The following is a 16,426-nucleotide window of genomic DNA, read 5'->3' as shown; positions in this document are numbered from 1 at the left end:
CATTCTTGAGTTTCATGTAGTGTTCTCCTTTGAGAGCTCGTGCTGGTTTGAAGTCCACACAGGGGACGATGGGCGGGATGAGGGATCCTTCCACCAGAGGGTTCCGTGCACACTCTTCATAGAAAGCACAGTAACCAGGCTCATGTAGAGCGTCTGACAGCAGCTGCACAGATGACAACAAATAATGTCAAATAAACACCATCATATTCACAAAGACAGTCTCTCCACTGATGTCATTGTGATGCGTATGAGAGTTATTCCACGATTACAGAGTTTTTATGATTTATGATAAAAGGTGCATGTAGATAACAGCGCTGAGTTTCTCCTGAAGATATTAAAATATTAACCTGTAAATGTCACCGTGACGTCAGAGCTGCACTGTGTCCTGCTATAAAGTTTAATTGCACACTGACAGGTAATAATTAACAAATACTTACAAATCAATTAACTATTTCCTTAAGGACTTCATTATTTTTTTTTTATTTCAAACCTAAATTAAGCTATAATAAGTATATATATGTATACATATACAATATATAATCCAGACTTTAGTGTTGGTTTGCGCTCACTTTCTATTTTTGTATCTGACTCTGAATTCTGTCTGTGTTCATCAACCAAATACAGTAAATATATGGACAGACACAGAGACAAACAAATAGACACAAACACACAGAGACACAAACACACAGAGAGACACAAACACACAGAGACACAAACACACAGAGATACTAACACACAGAGACACAAACACACAGAGACACAAACACACAGAGACACAAACACACAGAGAGACACAAACACACAGAGACACTAACACACAGAGAGACAAACACACAGAGAGACAGAGACACAAACACACAGAGACACAAACACACAGAGACAAACACACACTCTCTTACACCTACAGGAAAGCCCATGTTCAACAGGGATTCAAATCAGGGACAGCGGGAGCCACTAGTCAACTTTGCTGAATTACTGAATTAAAGACTGTAGCATGAATTCTAATGTATATTATTTACATTAAATCTGGATTCACTTGCTTGACAACATGAAAATAACATGAAACAAAAAGATTCTTCACAACTTTTACACAACCATGACTTTTTATGATACAGGTGTGACCAAGCAGTACTTACTTTACTTACTTTAATACTTTAACACTTTAAAATAGACACATAAACGTTGAATCACTGACCTGACATGATCAGAGTCATTACATGTATTTAGTGTTTATTAAAAAAAAAAGTATTTATATTATAAGGCATTATTACAAAAGTACAAGTGTAACTTAGTATAACTTAGTATAACTTAGTATAACTTAGTAAAAGTGTAACTTAGTATAACTTAGTAAAAGTGTAACTTAGTATAACTTAGTAAAAGTAAAACTTACCACACAAGTGCACAACAGCCAGACAAAGACAGTGACCTGGACCATGATTCCTGAGAGTTTCCTCAACAAAGAATCCACAAAAACACGTACAGTACAGTACAGTACAGTACAGTACAGTACAGTACAGTACAGTACAGTTGAGTACTACAGGTGAGTACTACAGTATACAGTATATCTCTCCCTCTCTCTCTCTCCCTCTCTCTCTATGGTGTTCAGAAGGACATGCAGAGACATGAGGACATGCCCAGTCCACCTGTGACGTCCCTCCTGTCTTATCTGGTGTGATGCCGCGTCGGACCAATCATGATTATATACCATCAGTAGTTTTGTGTGATTATTAACGTGGGAGGGATTCTGATAGTGTTGCTTTGGAGACGTAAATGAAGAGGCAGAAACTACGGAGAAGTCCAAAATAACAAACACACATAACAGGTGTGAGACACCTGAGGACACGTCTTCACCCGTGTCCTCAGGTGTCACCTTTAATCCCAGATCACACGCATCTACAACATATATGATTTTTAAACGCTGTTGGGGCAGTCTACAGTGTACTTCAGTATACTGTAATATACTGCATTATACTACAGTACACTACAGTATACTTCAGCGTACTTCAGAGCACTTCGGTATACTACAGCATACTTCAATATACTACAGCGTACTTCAGTATACAACAGTATACTTAAGCCTATTTTAGCATACTTCAGCGTGCTTCAGTATACTACAGTACACTTGAGTGTACTACAGCGTGCTTCAGTGTACTTCAGTGTACTACAGCGTATTTCAGTGTACTACAGCGTACTTCAGTGTACATCAGTGTACTTCAGTGTACTTCAGTGTACTACAGTGTACTACAGTGTATTTCAGTGTACGTCAGTGTACTTCAGTGTACTTCAGCGTACTTCAGTATACTTCAGTGTACTTTAGCGTACTTCAGTGTAATTCAGCGTACTTAAGTATACTTCAGTGTGCTTCAGAGTACTTCAGCGTACTTCAGTGTATTTCAGTGTACTTCAGTGTACTTTAGCGTACTTCAGTGTAATTCAGCGTACTTAAGTATACTTCAGTGTGCTTCAGCGTACTTCAGTGTATTTCAGTGTATTTCAGTGTACTACAACGTACTGAGTGAACTACAGCGTACTTCAGTGTACTACAGTGTATTTCAGTGTATTTCAGCGTACTTCAGCATACTTCAGTGTACTTTAGCGTACTTCAGTGTAATTCAGCATACTTAAGTATACTTCAGTGTGCTTCAGCATACTTCAGTGTGCTTCAGCGTACTTCAGTGTACTTCAGCGTACTTCAGTGTATTTTAGCGTACTTCAGTGTAATTCAGCATACTTAAGTATACTTCAGTGTGCTTCAGCGTACTTCAGTGTGCTTCAGCGTACTTCAGTGTACTTCAGCATACTTCAGTGTACTTTAGCGTACTTCAGTGTAATTCAGCATACTTAAGTATACTTCAGTGTGCTTCAGCGTACTTCAGTGTGCTTCAGCGTACTTCAGTGTAATTCAGCATACTTAAGTATACTTCAGTGTGCTTCAGCGTACTTCAGTGTGCTTCAGCGTACTTCAGTGTACTTCAGCATACTTCAGTGTACTTTAGCGTACTTCAGTGTAATTCAGCATACTTAAGTATACTTCAGTGTGCTTCAGCATACTTCAGTGTGCTTCAGCGTACTTCAGTGTACTTCAGCATACTTCAGTGTATTTTAGCGTACTTCAGTGTAATTCACTTTAAAGCAGCATGTCACTCTCTCACTGCTGCTGTGTCTTGAATGTGTGCATCATCTAATCTCAGATTAGTATCTGCTTGTGTCATCTCCTCAGATTATTGTTATCTGCTGTCTCTGTGGTCTTTGTCTTTGTTGCAGGAAGATCTTTGGTCAGATCGATGACTTCCTGGATCCCAGCTTCGTAATTAATATTATCACATGTCAGGGTCAGAGCTGAGATAAAGTCACATTATCATACTATCAGGGCCAAGGTGCGCCGAGGTCACTCTTTTAATCTGTGATAAACACAACAGGTCTTTGTTCTTTGTTATCTTCACAGTAACACCACCTGTAAGACTGAGTGGACCTTTGGTTCCACTGCAACACTGATATAAGATTCATACAATTATTCTCTCTATATATATTCTTTGATATCTATATAAAAGAAGATTATTAATATCGTGTTCCCTGATAAATGAACCATAGAATAGAATGCTTTTATTGTCATTATACAAGTTGTACAATGAGATTTTCTAATGAATGACAGATAAATGTAAAGTTCATGTATAGAAAAGTAATACTACTACAACTGGTAATGTAACAATAATCAATTATCTTCTAATTATCTCAGAAGAATTGAAGTATTATACTGCATGGATACTTCTTATAAAACCATGTTCATTAATATTCTGTCTTCACATTAATATTTTAGTCAAATCTACCAAACCTCTCAGATTCTGTAGTGATATTAAAGGAGAAAAGAAAGGAAAATCTTCTCGTTTATCATCTAAAGTAGAGTGAGTGTTTAAAAGTTCTCTTTTTGCTGATGTATCACACACTTTCCCCTCTTTATGACCTTAACAAGCTTTGTTTATCATGCTGCTTGGATGTTGGAGCGAGCTCTGCTTATCTGGACTTTTAGGACTGAGATATGGGTGAAGGGTAATTTCCTCACAAATATCACTTAACAGCTCATAGCTTGTTCCACATGAGGATTTAGTATAAAGGGGATGGAGATAGGATTCTCTGTCCTTGTTTTCATACTTTTGGCAGGAGAAAAAGTGAGTGTGCATCATTCGTGTGAAACTACAAAACACAACACGTGAACACATTTCAGCTGTTTATTATGCAAACCACAGTTTCAGTCTGTGGAAACAGAGCAGACTTTCTCCTGATGATGATGATGATGATGCTCACTGCAGATGACGCCGCGTCTTCATGAAACTCAAACATCGCAGCCCGATGTCGACATTGTTGACAGTGTGGACTGAAAATCAGCTGCGACACCAAATCCGTTTTACCTTGCTGAAATTGTTGACCTTTGAACTTTGGGTAAATCTCAGTCGGTTCACAGAGCTGCACGTGGAAGATAACGATAACTCGGGTATTAGTGGACACATGGCTGTATTATTGTGGTATGGTTAGTGTGAATCAGAGCAGATTCCTGTAATCCTGCCCTTGTTAGTTAGTCAGTGTGAACGAGTGAGTCCTCTCTTCATTCTTCATGCAGCTGTTGTCTGTGCTGTAAATGAATCACTAACTCTCACTTCCTGTATGTTTATAAATGTTAATATTCCAATATATAATCTACTGTATATTATAAGTACATCCCATAATTCATTAGGTGTGTTTCAGTGACTCCAAACTAAATGCACTGCAGCTATTTTGTTTGATTTATTTATTTATTGTTTCATTCTCGACAGAAATATCAAAATATGATGATCACGGAAGTCAGGTGAACACACACGAGCATCACTGAGACTGTGGAGGTGTGTTTGTATACCTGCAACACACTGATCAGCTGCACGTGTTTATAATCTACAACTTCCTGCTGTTCATTCTTCACCTTCTGAGTTTCCGTCACATTCTGCTTAGAAGGGGGCGGGGGGCGGTGGGGGAGGCGGCACACTCGGACATGAAGCTTGACAGTCTTGGCAGGAGCAGACTTGACCTCCTGTCGGCGTGGTCTCGTTACACATAAGAGCTCGGCCGTTGTAGGGGACGACGCCCTCTGGTAAACCCTGGGTGTCTCCTTCTTTCACCAGCGTGAAGTCAATGTCCAGAGGAGCCAGGCCATTACTGGAATCTCCCTGGAAGTCGTACCAGCGCTGGGCCGTGCACAGTTTGGCTCCGTAGCGACCGCACATGGTGGAGATGGCAAAGCCTCCTGTCGCAGGGATCCTGACATTTTTACATGACTCGAAGGAACCTTCTGCAAAGGTGGAGCTGAGGAAGGCCTGGTAACCCACGACGACCTCCCTGGTCTTGTTCAGCTGAGACACATTCATGACCTTTAAGATCTTGACCGTCTGGCTTTGGTTGGGGCTGCAGGTGTTGATGCAGTGCAGGTGAGCGAAGTTGTCAGCGCAGGACGGACATCGGTTGAGCACAGCTTTGGACAGAGTCAGACTGGTCTCCAAGGACGTCAGCTGTTTGCTGGAGCAGCAGGCAAAGGTGTGGTTCTCACCGCGGTCCAGCATGGGACACGCCTGCAACAGGAAGAGGAGACAGGAGAGTGAAACACAGGCTTCCAAAATATTCGCATTGGCGCCTTTAAGGTTTATATGAATATTATATGGATATAATGATACATTTATTTTGTTTAAATTACATGGGTATGCAAATAAATGTAGTTAGATAACACAAATAAGATCTATTTTTTCCGTAATACTGCACCTGAAACAAGAGTGGTGTTTATTTTCATAAAGAGGTTGTTATTTTTGGCATAATGTGTGTGAGTAAAATGTCACCTACTGAGACAGAGATAACTGTAGTGATGTATTTTGATTTGAACCAACTAATGGACATTTAAAAATGTGTAATAAATGAGATGGATATTCAGAGGTATTCTCATTGACTGACTAATATCGTTTGTTGCTTCAGTTTCATAAGTTTGAAACCTGCAGCACATACATACATTCTTGAGTTTCATGTAGTGTTCTCCTTTGAGAGCTCGTGCTGGTTTGAAGTCCACACAGGGGACGATGGGCGGGATGAGGGATCCTTCCACCAGAGGGTTCCGTGCACACTCTTCATAGAAAGCACAGTAACCAGGCTCATGTAGAGCGTCTGACAGCAGCTGCACAGATGACAACGAATAATGTCAAATAAACACCATCATATTCACAAAGACAGTCTCTCCTCTGATGTCATTGTGATGCGTATGAGAGTTATTCCACGATTAAAGAGTTTTATGATTTATGATAAAAGGTGCATGTAGATAACAGCGCTGAGTTTCTCCTGAAGATATTAAAATATTAACCTGTAAATGTCACCGTGACGTCAGAGCTGCACTGTGTCCTGCTTTAAAGTTTAATTGCACACTGACAGGTAATAATTAACAAATACTTACAAATCAATTAACTATTTCCTTAAGGACTTCATTATTTTTTTTTTATTTCAAACCTAAATTAAGCTATAATAAGTATATATATGTATATATATACAATATATAATCCAGACTTTAGTGTTGGTTTGCGCTCACTTTCTATTTTTGTATCTGACTCTGAATTCTGTCTGTGTTCATCAACCAAATACAGTAAATATATGGACAGACACAGAGACAAACAAATAGACACAAACACACAGAGACACAAACACACAGAGAGACACAAACACACAGAGACACAAACACACAGAGATACTAACACACAGAGACACAAACACACAGAGACACAAACACACAGAGAGACACAAACACACAGAGACACTAACACACAGAGAGACAAACACACAGAGAGACAGAGACACAAACACACAGAGACACTAACACACAGAGACACAAACACACAGAGACACAGACACACAGAGACACAGACACACAGAGACACAAACACACAGAGACAAACACAGAGACACAAACACACAGAGGCACAAACACACAGAGACACAAACACACAGAGACAAACACACACTCTCTTACACCTACAGAAAAGCCCATGTCCAACAGGGATTCAAATCACGGACAGCGGGAGCCACTAGTCAACTTTGCTGAATTACTGAATTAAAGATTGTAGCATGAATTCTAATGTATATTATTTACATTTAATCTGGATTCACTTGCTTGACAACATGAAAATAACATGAAACAAAAAGATTCTTCACAACTTTTACACAACCATGACTTTTTATGATACATGTGTGACCAAGCAGTACTTACTTTACTTACTTTAATACTTTAATACTTTAAAATAGACACATAAACGTTGAATCACTGACCTGACATGATCAGAGTCATTACATGTATTTAGTATTTATTTAAAAAAGTATTTATATTATAAGGCATTATTACAAAAGTACAAGTGTAACTTAGTATAACTTAGTATAACTTAGTATAACTTAGTATAACTTAGTATAACTTAGTAAAAGTGTAACTTAGTATAACTTAGTAAAAGTGTAACTTAGTATAACTTAGTAAAAGTGTAACTTAGTATAACTTAGTAAAAGTGTAACTTACCACACAAGTGCACAACAGCCAGACAAAGACAGTGACCTGGACCATGATTCCTGAGAGTTTCCTCAACAAAGAATCCACAAAAACACGTACAGTACAGTACAGTACAGTACAGTACAGTACAGTACAGTACAGTACAGTACAGTACAATACAGTACAGTTGAGTACTACAGGTGAGTACTACAGTATACAGTATATCTCTCCCTCTCTCTCTCTCCCTCTCTCTCTATGGTGTTCAGAAGGACATGCAGAGACATGAGGACATGCCCAGTCCACCTGTGACGTTCCTCCTGTCTTATCTGGTGTGATGCCGCGTCGGACCAATCATGATTATATACCATCAGTAGTTTTGTGTGATTATTAACGTGGGAGGGATTCTGATAGTGTTGCTTTGGAGACGTAAATGAAGAGGCAGAAACTACGGAGAAGTCCAAAATAACAAACACACATAACAGGTGTGAGACGTCTTCACCTGTGTCCTCTGTGTCCCCCGTGTCCTCTGTGTCTTTATCACTCAATCTGTGTCTGTGGAAAACACACACAGATTATCACTCTGATATTTAATCCCAGGTATCTGGTATCAGGTGTCACCTTTAATCCCAGATCACACGCATCTACAACATATATGATTTTTAAACGCTGTTGGGGCAGTCTACAGTGTACTTCAGTATACTGTAGTATACTGCATTATACTACAGTACACTACAGTATACTCCAGCGTACTTCAGTGTCCTTCAGTATACTACAGCATACTTCAATATACTACAGCGTACTTCAGTATACAACAGTATACTTAAGAGTATTTTAGCATACTTCAGCGTGCTTCAGTATACTACAGTATACGACAGTACACTTGAGTGTACTTCGTACTTCAGTGTACTTCAGCGTACGTCAGTGTACTTCAGACTATGTCAGTGTACTTGAGTGTACTTCAGAGTCCGTCAGTGTACTTCAGCGTACTTCAGTATACTACAGTACACTTGAGTGTACTACAGCGTGCTTCAGTGTACTACAGCATATTTCAGTGTACTACAGCATATTTCAGTGTACTACAGCGTACTTCAGTGTACATCAGTGTACTTCAGTGTACTACAGTGTACTACAGTGTATTTCAGCGTACGTCAGTGTGCTTCAGAGTACTTCAGCGTACTTCAGTATACTTCAGTGTACTTTAGCGTACTTCAGTGTAATTCAGCGTACTTAAGTATACTTCAGTGTGCTTCAGAGTACTTCAGCGTACTTCAGTGTATTTCAGTGTACTTCAGTGTACTTTAGCGTACTTCAGTGTAATTCAGCGTACTTAAGTATACTTCAGTGTGCTTCAGCGTACTTCAGTGTGTTTCAGTGTATTTCAGTGTACTACAACGTACTGAGTGAACTACAGCGTACTTCAGTGTACTACAGTGTATTTCAGTGTATTTCAGCGTACTTCAGCATACTTCAGTGTACTTTAGCGTACTTCAGTGTAATTCAGCATACTTAAGTATACTTCAGTGTGCTTCAGCGTACTTCAGTGTGCTTCAGCGTACTTCAGTGTAATTCAGCATACTTAAGTATACTTCAGTGTGCTTCAGCATACTTCAGTGTGCTTCAGCGTACTTCAGTGTACTTCAGCATACTTCAGTGTACTTTAGCGTACTTCAGTGTAATTCAGCATACTTAAGTATACTTCAGTGTGCTTCAGCATACTTCAGTGTGCTTCAGCGTACTTCAGTGTACTTCAGCATACTTCAGTGTATTTTAGCGTACTTCAGTGTAATTCACTTTAAAGCAGCATGTCACTCTCTCACTGCTGCTGTGTCTTGAATGTGTGCATCATCTAATCTCAGATTAGTATCTGCTTGTGTCATCTCCTCAGATTATTGTTATCTGCTGTCTCTGTGGTCTTTGTCTTTGTTGCAGGAAGATCTTTGGTCAGATCGATGACTTCCTGGATCCCAGCTTCGTAATTAATATTATCACATGTCAGGGTCAGAGCTGAGATAAAGTCACATTATCATACTATCAGGGCCAAGGTGCGCCGAGGTCACTCTTTTAATCTGTGATAAACACAACAGGTCTTTGTTCTTTGTTATCTTCACAGTAACACCACCTGTAAGACTGAGTGGACCTTTGGTTCCACTGCAACACTGATATAAGATTCATACAATTATTCTCTCTATATATATTCTTTGATATCTATATAAAAGAAGATTATTAATATCGTGTTCCCTGATAAATGAACCATAGAATAGAATGCTTTTATTGTCATTATACAAGTTGTACAATGAGATTTTCTAATGAATGACAGATAAATGTAAAGTTCATGTATAGAAAAGTAATACTACTACAACTGGTAATGTAACAATAATCAATTATCTTCTAATTATCTCAGAAGAATTGAAGTATTATACTGCATGGATACTTCTTATAAAACCATGTTCATTAATATTCTGTCTTCACATTAATATTTTAGTCAAATCTACCAAACCTCTCAGATTCTGTAGTGATATTAAAGGAGAAAAGAAAGGAAAATCTTCTCGTTTATCATCTAAAGTAGAGTGAGTGTTTAAAAGTTCTCTTTTTGCTGATATATCACACACTTTCCCCTCTTTATGACCTTAACAAGCTTTGTTTATCATGCTGCTTGGATGTTGGAGCGAGCTCTGCTTATCAGGACTTTTAGGACTGAGATATGGGTGAAGGGTAATTTCCTCACAAATATCACTTAACAGCTCATAGCTTGTTCCACATGAGGATTTAGTATCATGGGATGGAGATAGGATTCTCTGTCCTTGTTTTTATACTTTTGGCAGGTGAAAAAGTGCTTCATTCATGTGAAACTACAACACAACACGTGAACACATTTCAGCTGTTTATTATGCAAACCACAGTTTCAGTCTGTGGAAACAGAGCAGACTTTCTCCTGATGATGATGATGATGATGCTCACTGCAGATGACGCCGCGTCTTCATGAAACTCAAACATCGCAGCCCGATGTCGACATTGTTGACAGTGTGGACTGAAAATCAGCTGCGACACCAAAACCGTTTTACTTTGCTGAGATTGTTGACCTTTGAACTTTGGGTAAATCTCAGTCGGTTCACAGAGCTGCACGTGGAAGATAACGATAACTCGGGTATTAGTGGACACATGACTGTATTATTGTGGTATGGTTAGTGTGAATCAGAGCAGATTCCTGTAATCCTGCCCTTGTTAGTTAGTCAGTGTGAACGAGTGAGTCCTCTCTTCATTCTTCATGCAGCTGTTGTCTGTGCTGTAAATGAATCACTAACTCTGACTTCCTGTATGTTTATAAATGTTAATATTCCAATATATAATCTACTGTATATTATAAGTACATCCCACAATTCATTAGGTGTGTTTCAGTGACTCCAAACTAAATGCACTGCAGCTATTTTGTTTGATTTATGTATTTATTGTTTCATTCTCGACAGAAATATCAAAATATGATGATCACGGTAGTCAGGTGAACACACACGAGCATCACTGCGACTGCGGAGGTGTTTGTATACCTGCAACACACTGATCAGCTGCACGTGTTTATAATCTACAACTTCCTGCTGTTCATTCTTCACCTTCTGAGTTTCTGTCACATTCTGCTTAGAAAGTTAGAGTTAACGATGTCCAGTTAAATCTACGGACACACACACGTAAAGAGAAGGACGTCTATATTGAATCAAACAAAATTCTTAGGGAATTGTGAGAATTTATTCCAGAAAACGTATTCAGGACGTAAACAACTTTTCTATCCCTATAAAAAAATACATTAATGAGGAACAAAGTAAAACACGTGGAGAGAGTTGGGGTATTTTAGTACTTAAAAAAATTCAAAAGTAAAGTACACATAAAAAAAAGAAAGGAAATAATACATGCAACCGTTTTTTCAAAGTCCAAAAGTAACATTGACTACCTGAACTTTAAAATACAGCGAGTATGAAAATGGGGAGGAAAAAATAGCAGTGACTCAAAATCTGCGTTGCTTATTGTTAGGTCCATAGTCCCCAGGACCGGGGTGACCTCTGGGGAAGCCTCCCTGACCTCCTCCAGGCATGGCTGCGTTTCCTGGCCCCTGCATCATTGGAGCATTCTCAGAGGCCATGCCAGGAGTACCAGCAGAACCAGAACTGCCACCCAGAGAGTTTCTATTCATCCCATGGCCACCCATGTGCATCCTCATGTCTTGCTCCCTATTTTCAGGGAAGTTGCCTCTGAAGCCCTCCTGCTGCCTCTTCAGCATCTCTTCATTACGCATCCTCATCTCCTCCTCTCTCCTCCTGCGTTCCTCCTCCTGTCGGATCTCAGCCTGCTTCCTCTTCTGCACCTCCTGACTGTGGAGCTCCTCCATCCTCCGCAGCTCCTCCTGGCGCCGCAGGAGGTCCTGCCTCATCAGCATCACCTGATGCTCGTGTCTGGCCGCCTCCATCTCAGCCTCCAGCTTCTCCTGAGCCTCTTTCATGTTGCGGTCCACCATGTCGTACTGCTGCTTCTCCATCTCCATCAGCGCCTTCCAGCGCATGGCGTACTCGTACTCAAAGGAGCCGGGCTGTGCGAACCTGGGCGGCTGCTCGCGCTCTTTGTTGTACTGCTGGTTCTTGTTGATGAGCTTGTCTGGTAGACCTTCGTCTTCATCCAACTGGTCCATGGGCTCCACGATGATGGGCCGAGGGAAGGCTGTGAGCAGATAGGCACCATCGCAGCACTTATCCAGAGCTTTCCTCGCAGCTGGTTTGGAGGTGTACTCCACGATTCCCTTCCCCGTGGGCCTCCCCCGGTCATCAACTATGACCACGGCTCTTTCTATCTGACCAAAGACGGCGAAGGCCTCCTCCAGCAGCTCGTTAGACACGAACTCCGGCAGATTCTTCACAGAGAGAGCAGCCCCGTGTGTGGCGAATCTTACCCGGATGGGTCTGCCTCTGAATGGAGTGTCGTCCAGCTCTGCTCGGGCGATCTCTGCTATGATTCTGGTCTCCAGGCGGATGAAGCCGAAGCCTCGTTCCTTGTTGACAAAGATCTCGCTGGCCTTGCCGTACTTGGCGAACATTTTCTCGATCTCGTCCTCGGAGACTCCGGTGGGAAGGTTCCCCACAAACAGCCTGCTGCGCTGTGTGAACGTCTTCTCCCCGGGTTTCCTGAAGCTGTCCATATCCAGGGTTAAGGCCTCGTTGATCCGGCACTGCTCCATGGGCTCGGGCTGCTGGCCGTTGGTGCTCGTGCCTGAGGCTTTCTTTGGTTCCGCGTGGCCGCGGGGGCCGTGGTTCTGCTGCGGGCCTTTGTTTCCCTGCATCATCCGCGACTATTTCGGTGCAGAACGGCGCAAACAGGCGTTCACAAACACGCAAACTCTAAATGGACAGTGGCGCACAAAGAGCGACCAAAATGGCGAGGCGTATTGCCGCGACTGTATTGTGACGTCATCACCGTGCGACTCCAGTATTTGAATCTGTGACGGGTTCTCTGTGCGACAGCAAAACAAAATACGATAGTTTCTACTTGGTCTTTTTAAAAAACGTAATTGTGTATTTTTGTATCTCACTGCGTTTTATTTTATATAATTTTAAGTTACATTTATGCTCGTCTCGTTTATCTGTGAATGGTGGTCGATACTCGAGCCGTGTCCTCTCGCGAGACTACGCGTTGAAAATCTGCGACTTTGGAGGCTGATTCAGCGGGAACGGTTTTCTCTCGTTCCCTGAGAATACAACTAAATATAACTTAGAGTTTGGTCTAAGATCATATGTGACAGTGGAGGATTAACCTGACACAGTCAACGGTCAAAGGTAAGGACGGTGCCGTTGTTTTTTATCACTAACTGTTAGCGAAGTTTTAGTAGCTCACGAACCATCAGGCTAAAAACGCTGCTAACATCTTCACCTGTTTATGTCACATATTCATCATCAAAACTTTATTTAAAACACGTTCAGCTCACAGGACCCAGAGAAAATAATCTGTCTTCTGCAACATATACATGTGTTTAACCATATGCGTATTTTGCAAATGCTTATACTGGTCAATAAACAGCAGCACAATCCCCAAATGTCATTCTATAACATGTGATGCATGATGTATTCGTGCTTTTACAGTTGTGATTGTGCTCTTAGTGAAACATGTTTGTGTGACACTTGGACTTTTTTTGTTTTTCAAATGTTTTTAAAACGTTTTTTCACAGTAAAAGAATTTACTGTGAATTCTGCACAAAATTCGTTCACGCTTTTATTAAAATGAACTGTTCTACTTAACACAAACAGTGCAGTCTCAACAAGAAACTAGACCCAACAAAAACTACTACAATGTCTGGAATTTTTGTAACTTGATCAAGAGAAATTATTTAAATGTGTGGACAAAAGCTAGAGTGGTAAATTCTCATTTCTGCAGTTGTCTTTTTGCTTGTCCAAAGGTCAGCGCAGTCATGTTCTCTGACCTCAGTGTCCAGAAACAGACCTCCTCTCTACTCTGCCGTCCTGCCTCTGTGGACCAGGGGCCAGTGTTTGAGAGGACGTTGCTGTCCTACAGTCCCTGCTCCCAGTACTACATGGTTGGAGAGAGAAGCTTCAGTCGTCAGTACGCTCACATTTACGCAGCACGACTCATGCAGATGAGGCCCCTGCTGTCAGAGAGAGCCCAGCAGAAGTGGGGTAAGTTTAGCACGTGTTGCTTTCATCTGAGAGGTATTTATGTTCTCCTGTGTTTCCTCATCGCTCTTCTTTCTGTGTCAGGATCAGATGTGCTCATGAGGAAGCTCTGTGATCTTCAGACCGGGGAGCAGTGTTGCATTGTGGGCACCTTGTTCAAGCGTATGGACCTGCAGCCATCGATACTGAGAGAAATCAGTGAGGAGGTATGTCGTCTTTTTCACAACGTCAGTACTGGAAGTATTCACTCAAAATACTGTGGAGCAGCACATAAGTCAGTGGACTTTTTTGCGTGACATATTTGACAGCAAATTGTCAGGGTGATTGTTTGGAAAGCAAGATGATGGATCCCTATCTTTGTCTGCATCTACGTTGGAAAATCGCGTCGCAAACAGTTCACGCAGTCTGCCTTTGCCTGTACTCTGAACACGACTCACTGCGACCTCATAGGTGAAATCCTCCATGTTTCCTTGTTTTCCTCAGCACAACCTGCTGCCACAGCCCACACGAGTGAAGTACATCAGTGAGGCAGACGAGCTGATCTTAGAGGACGAACTCCAAAGGATTAAACTGGAGGGGAAAATTGACAGAGACCGATGTGTCACAGGTCAGATGCTTTTCCCCCAGATGTCACACGATGACGATGATGATAATAAATTGCAGATCTCTTGAATGTGGTGGTGTTGTGTGTTTTCTATCTTAGGCAGTATTATTGCAATATATGGAGCTGAAAGGAATGATGGGAAGTTCACAGTTGAGGACTTCTGCACAGCTGATCTCCCTCTGCAGACTGCAAGATCTGCACTCAGCTCAGACAGGTAAACACACACACGCACACACACACACCTATACAGAAACCCGGTCCTCTGTGATAAATGCTCTGGTCTCTTGGTTCAGGTTTGTGCTCCTGGCCTCAGGACTTGGTCTCGGCAGCACTCGTGCCGACAGCATGCTGGGGCTACAGTTGCTGGTAGACATGGTAACAGGTCAGCTCGGAGACCAGGGGGAGCAGAGTGGGGCAGCAACTATTTCCAGGGTCCTGCTGGCTGGAAACCTCCTGAGCCAAAGCACCCAGGACAAGGATGCATCAACCAAGGTAACCAGAAGTTTCATCATTTAATTGTAACAACAGTTGTATTGCTCTGCTAAAGAAGGGAACAGACACAGTTTGGGAAAAAGATCTGTCTTTGTTTTCAGCCAAAATACCTGACTAAGAAGACTCAGGCTGGGAGTGTGGATGCCATTCGTCTGCTGGATGAGCTGCTGCTTCAGCTGGTGGTGAGTTTACATCACCTATGAACTGGTGCTGTCTTAATATATGAAACCCTTTGGTTGTACCAGATTTCCCATCACTCTCTTAAATAATTAGCAAATGATGGACTCTAATGTCCTGTTCCCCTGCAGGAGTCTGTTCCCGTGGATGTAATGCCGGGTCGATACGACCCTACTAACTACACCCTCCCACAGCAGTCACTACACCGCTGCATGTTCCCCCTGTCTTCAGTTTATCCCACGCTGAACCTTGCATCCAATCCATATCAGGCCGACATCGATGGAGTGCGGTGAGTTCTCGTTACACATTTACTCTTTTTGCATCTTATGCCAAGTAAGTATAACGTAAAATAAGTGTTTTTGTTTCCACTAAGGTTCCTCGGCACATCAGGTCAGAACGTGTCTGACATTCAAAGATACAGCAGCATGGAGAGCCATCTGGAGATACTGGAGGAAACATTACGGCTCAGACACCTCGCCCCAACTGCACCGGATACTCTTGGTGAGTTAGACAAGATTGTGTAGAATAAAACGTATGGTTTCATGTTATTAACACAGATTTCTTTGTTCCATTTTGTGTCAGGTTGTTACCCATTTTACCAAAAAGACCCTTTCATCTTGGAAGAGTGTCCTCATGTTTACTTCAGTGGCAACGCCCCGACGTTTGGGTCCAAGCTAGTCAGAGGTGTGTGTGCGTGAGAGAGATGTGTCTCATGTCTTTACCTCTCGCAGTGTTTACAGTTGTTTGTGTTCTTCTGGTCCTGTCAGGTGCCGATGGTCAAGAAGTTCTGTTGGTTACAATCCCAGAGTTCAGCAGCACTCAGACGGCGTGTCTGGTCAACCTACGTACTCTTGAATGTGAGCATGTCAGCTTCTCTGCCTTCTCTGCTGAAAACGATGAGGAGAGTGAGATGAACATAAGTCACTGAAGGTCCTCGCTCACACAGACAGACATTACTCC

The 16,426-nt window shown here is 41.7% G+C and overlaps 2 protein-coding genes across 2 annotated transcripts; one reads left to right on the top strand and one right to left on the bottom strand.

The window, feature by feature from the left end:
- Nucleotides 1-11,202: 11,202 nt before the first annotated feature.
- On the bottom strand, nucleotides 11,203-12,915 carry LOC310938682 (non-POU domain-containing octamer-binding protein-like). Its single transcript, XM_083903242.1, has one exon. The coding sequence runs from the start codon at nucleotides 12,849-12,851 to the stop codon at nucleotides 11,526-11,528; it is 1,326 nt and encodes a 441-aa protein (XP_083759368.1). The 5' UTR covers nucleotides 12,852-12,915; the 3' UTR covers nucleotides 11,203-11,525.
- A 305-nt stretch (nucleotides 12,916-13,220) lies between these two features.
- pold2 (polymerase (DNA directed), delta 2, regulatory subunit) lies at nucleotides 13,221-16,394 on the top strand (the record flags this gene model as incomplete). The annotated part of the gene is made up of 11 exons (XM_083902747.1): nucleotides 13,221-13,341; nucleotides 13,959-14,196; nucleotides 14,278-14,399; nucleotides 14,677-14,800; nucleotides 14,897-15,011; nucleotides 15,091-15,289; nucleotides 15,391-15,471; nucleotides 15,598-15,755; nucleotides 15,840-15,967; nucleotides 16,049-16,150; nucleotides 16,234-16,394. The coding sequence occupies exons 2-11, from the start codon at nucleotides 13,971-13,973 to the stop codon at nucleotides 16,392-16,394; spliced, it is 1,416 nt and encodes a 471-aa protein (XP_083758873.1). The 5' UTR covers nucleotides 13,221-13,341; nucleotides 13,959-13,970.
- Nucleotides 16,395-16,426: the final 32 nt, after the last annotated feature.

This window comes from Microchirus variegatus (genome assembly GCF_963457635.1).
Source record: "Microchirus variegatus genome assembly, chromosome: 16".
Classification (NCBI taxonomy): Eukaryota; Metazoa; Chordata; class Actinopteri; order Pleuronectiformes; family Soleidae; genus Microchirus; species Microchirus variegatus.
Note: the sequence above shows the minus strand (reverse complement) of the source record. Positions and strands in the feature narration are given on the sequence as shown.

Coding starts and splice junctions, on each gene's coding strand:
- LOC310938682 (XM_083903242.1), bottom strand. CDS start 12,851: ATGATGCAGGGAAACAAAGGCCCGCAGCAGAACCACGGCCCCCGCGGC.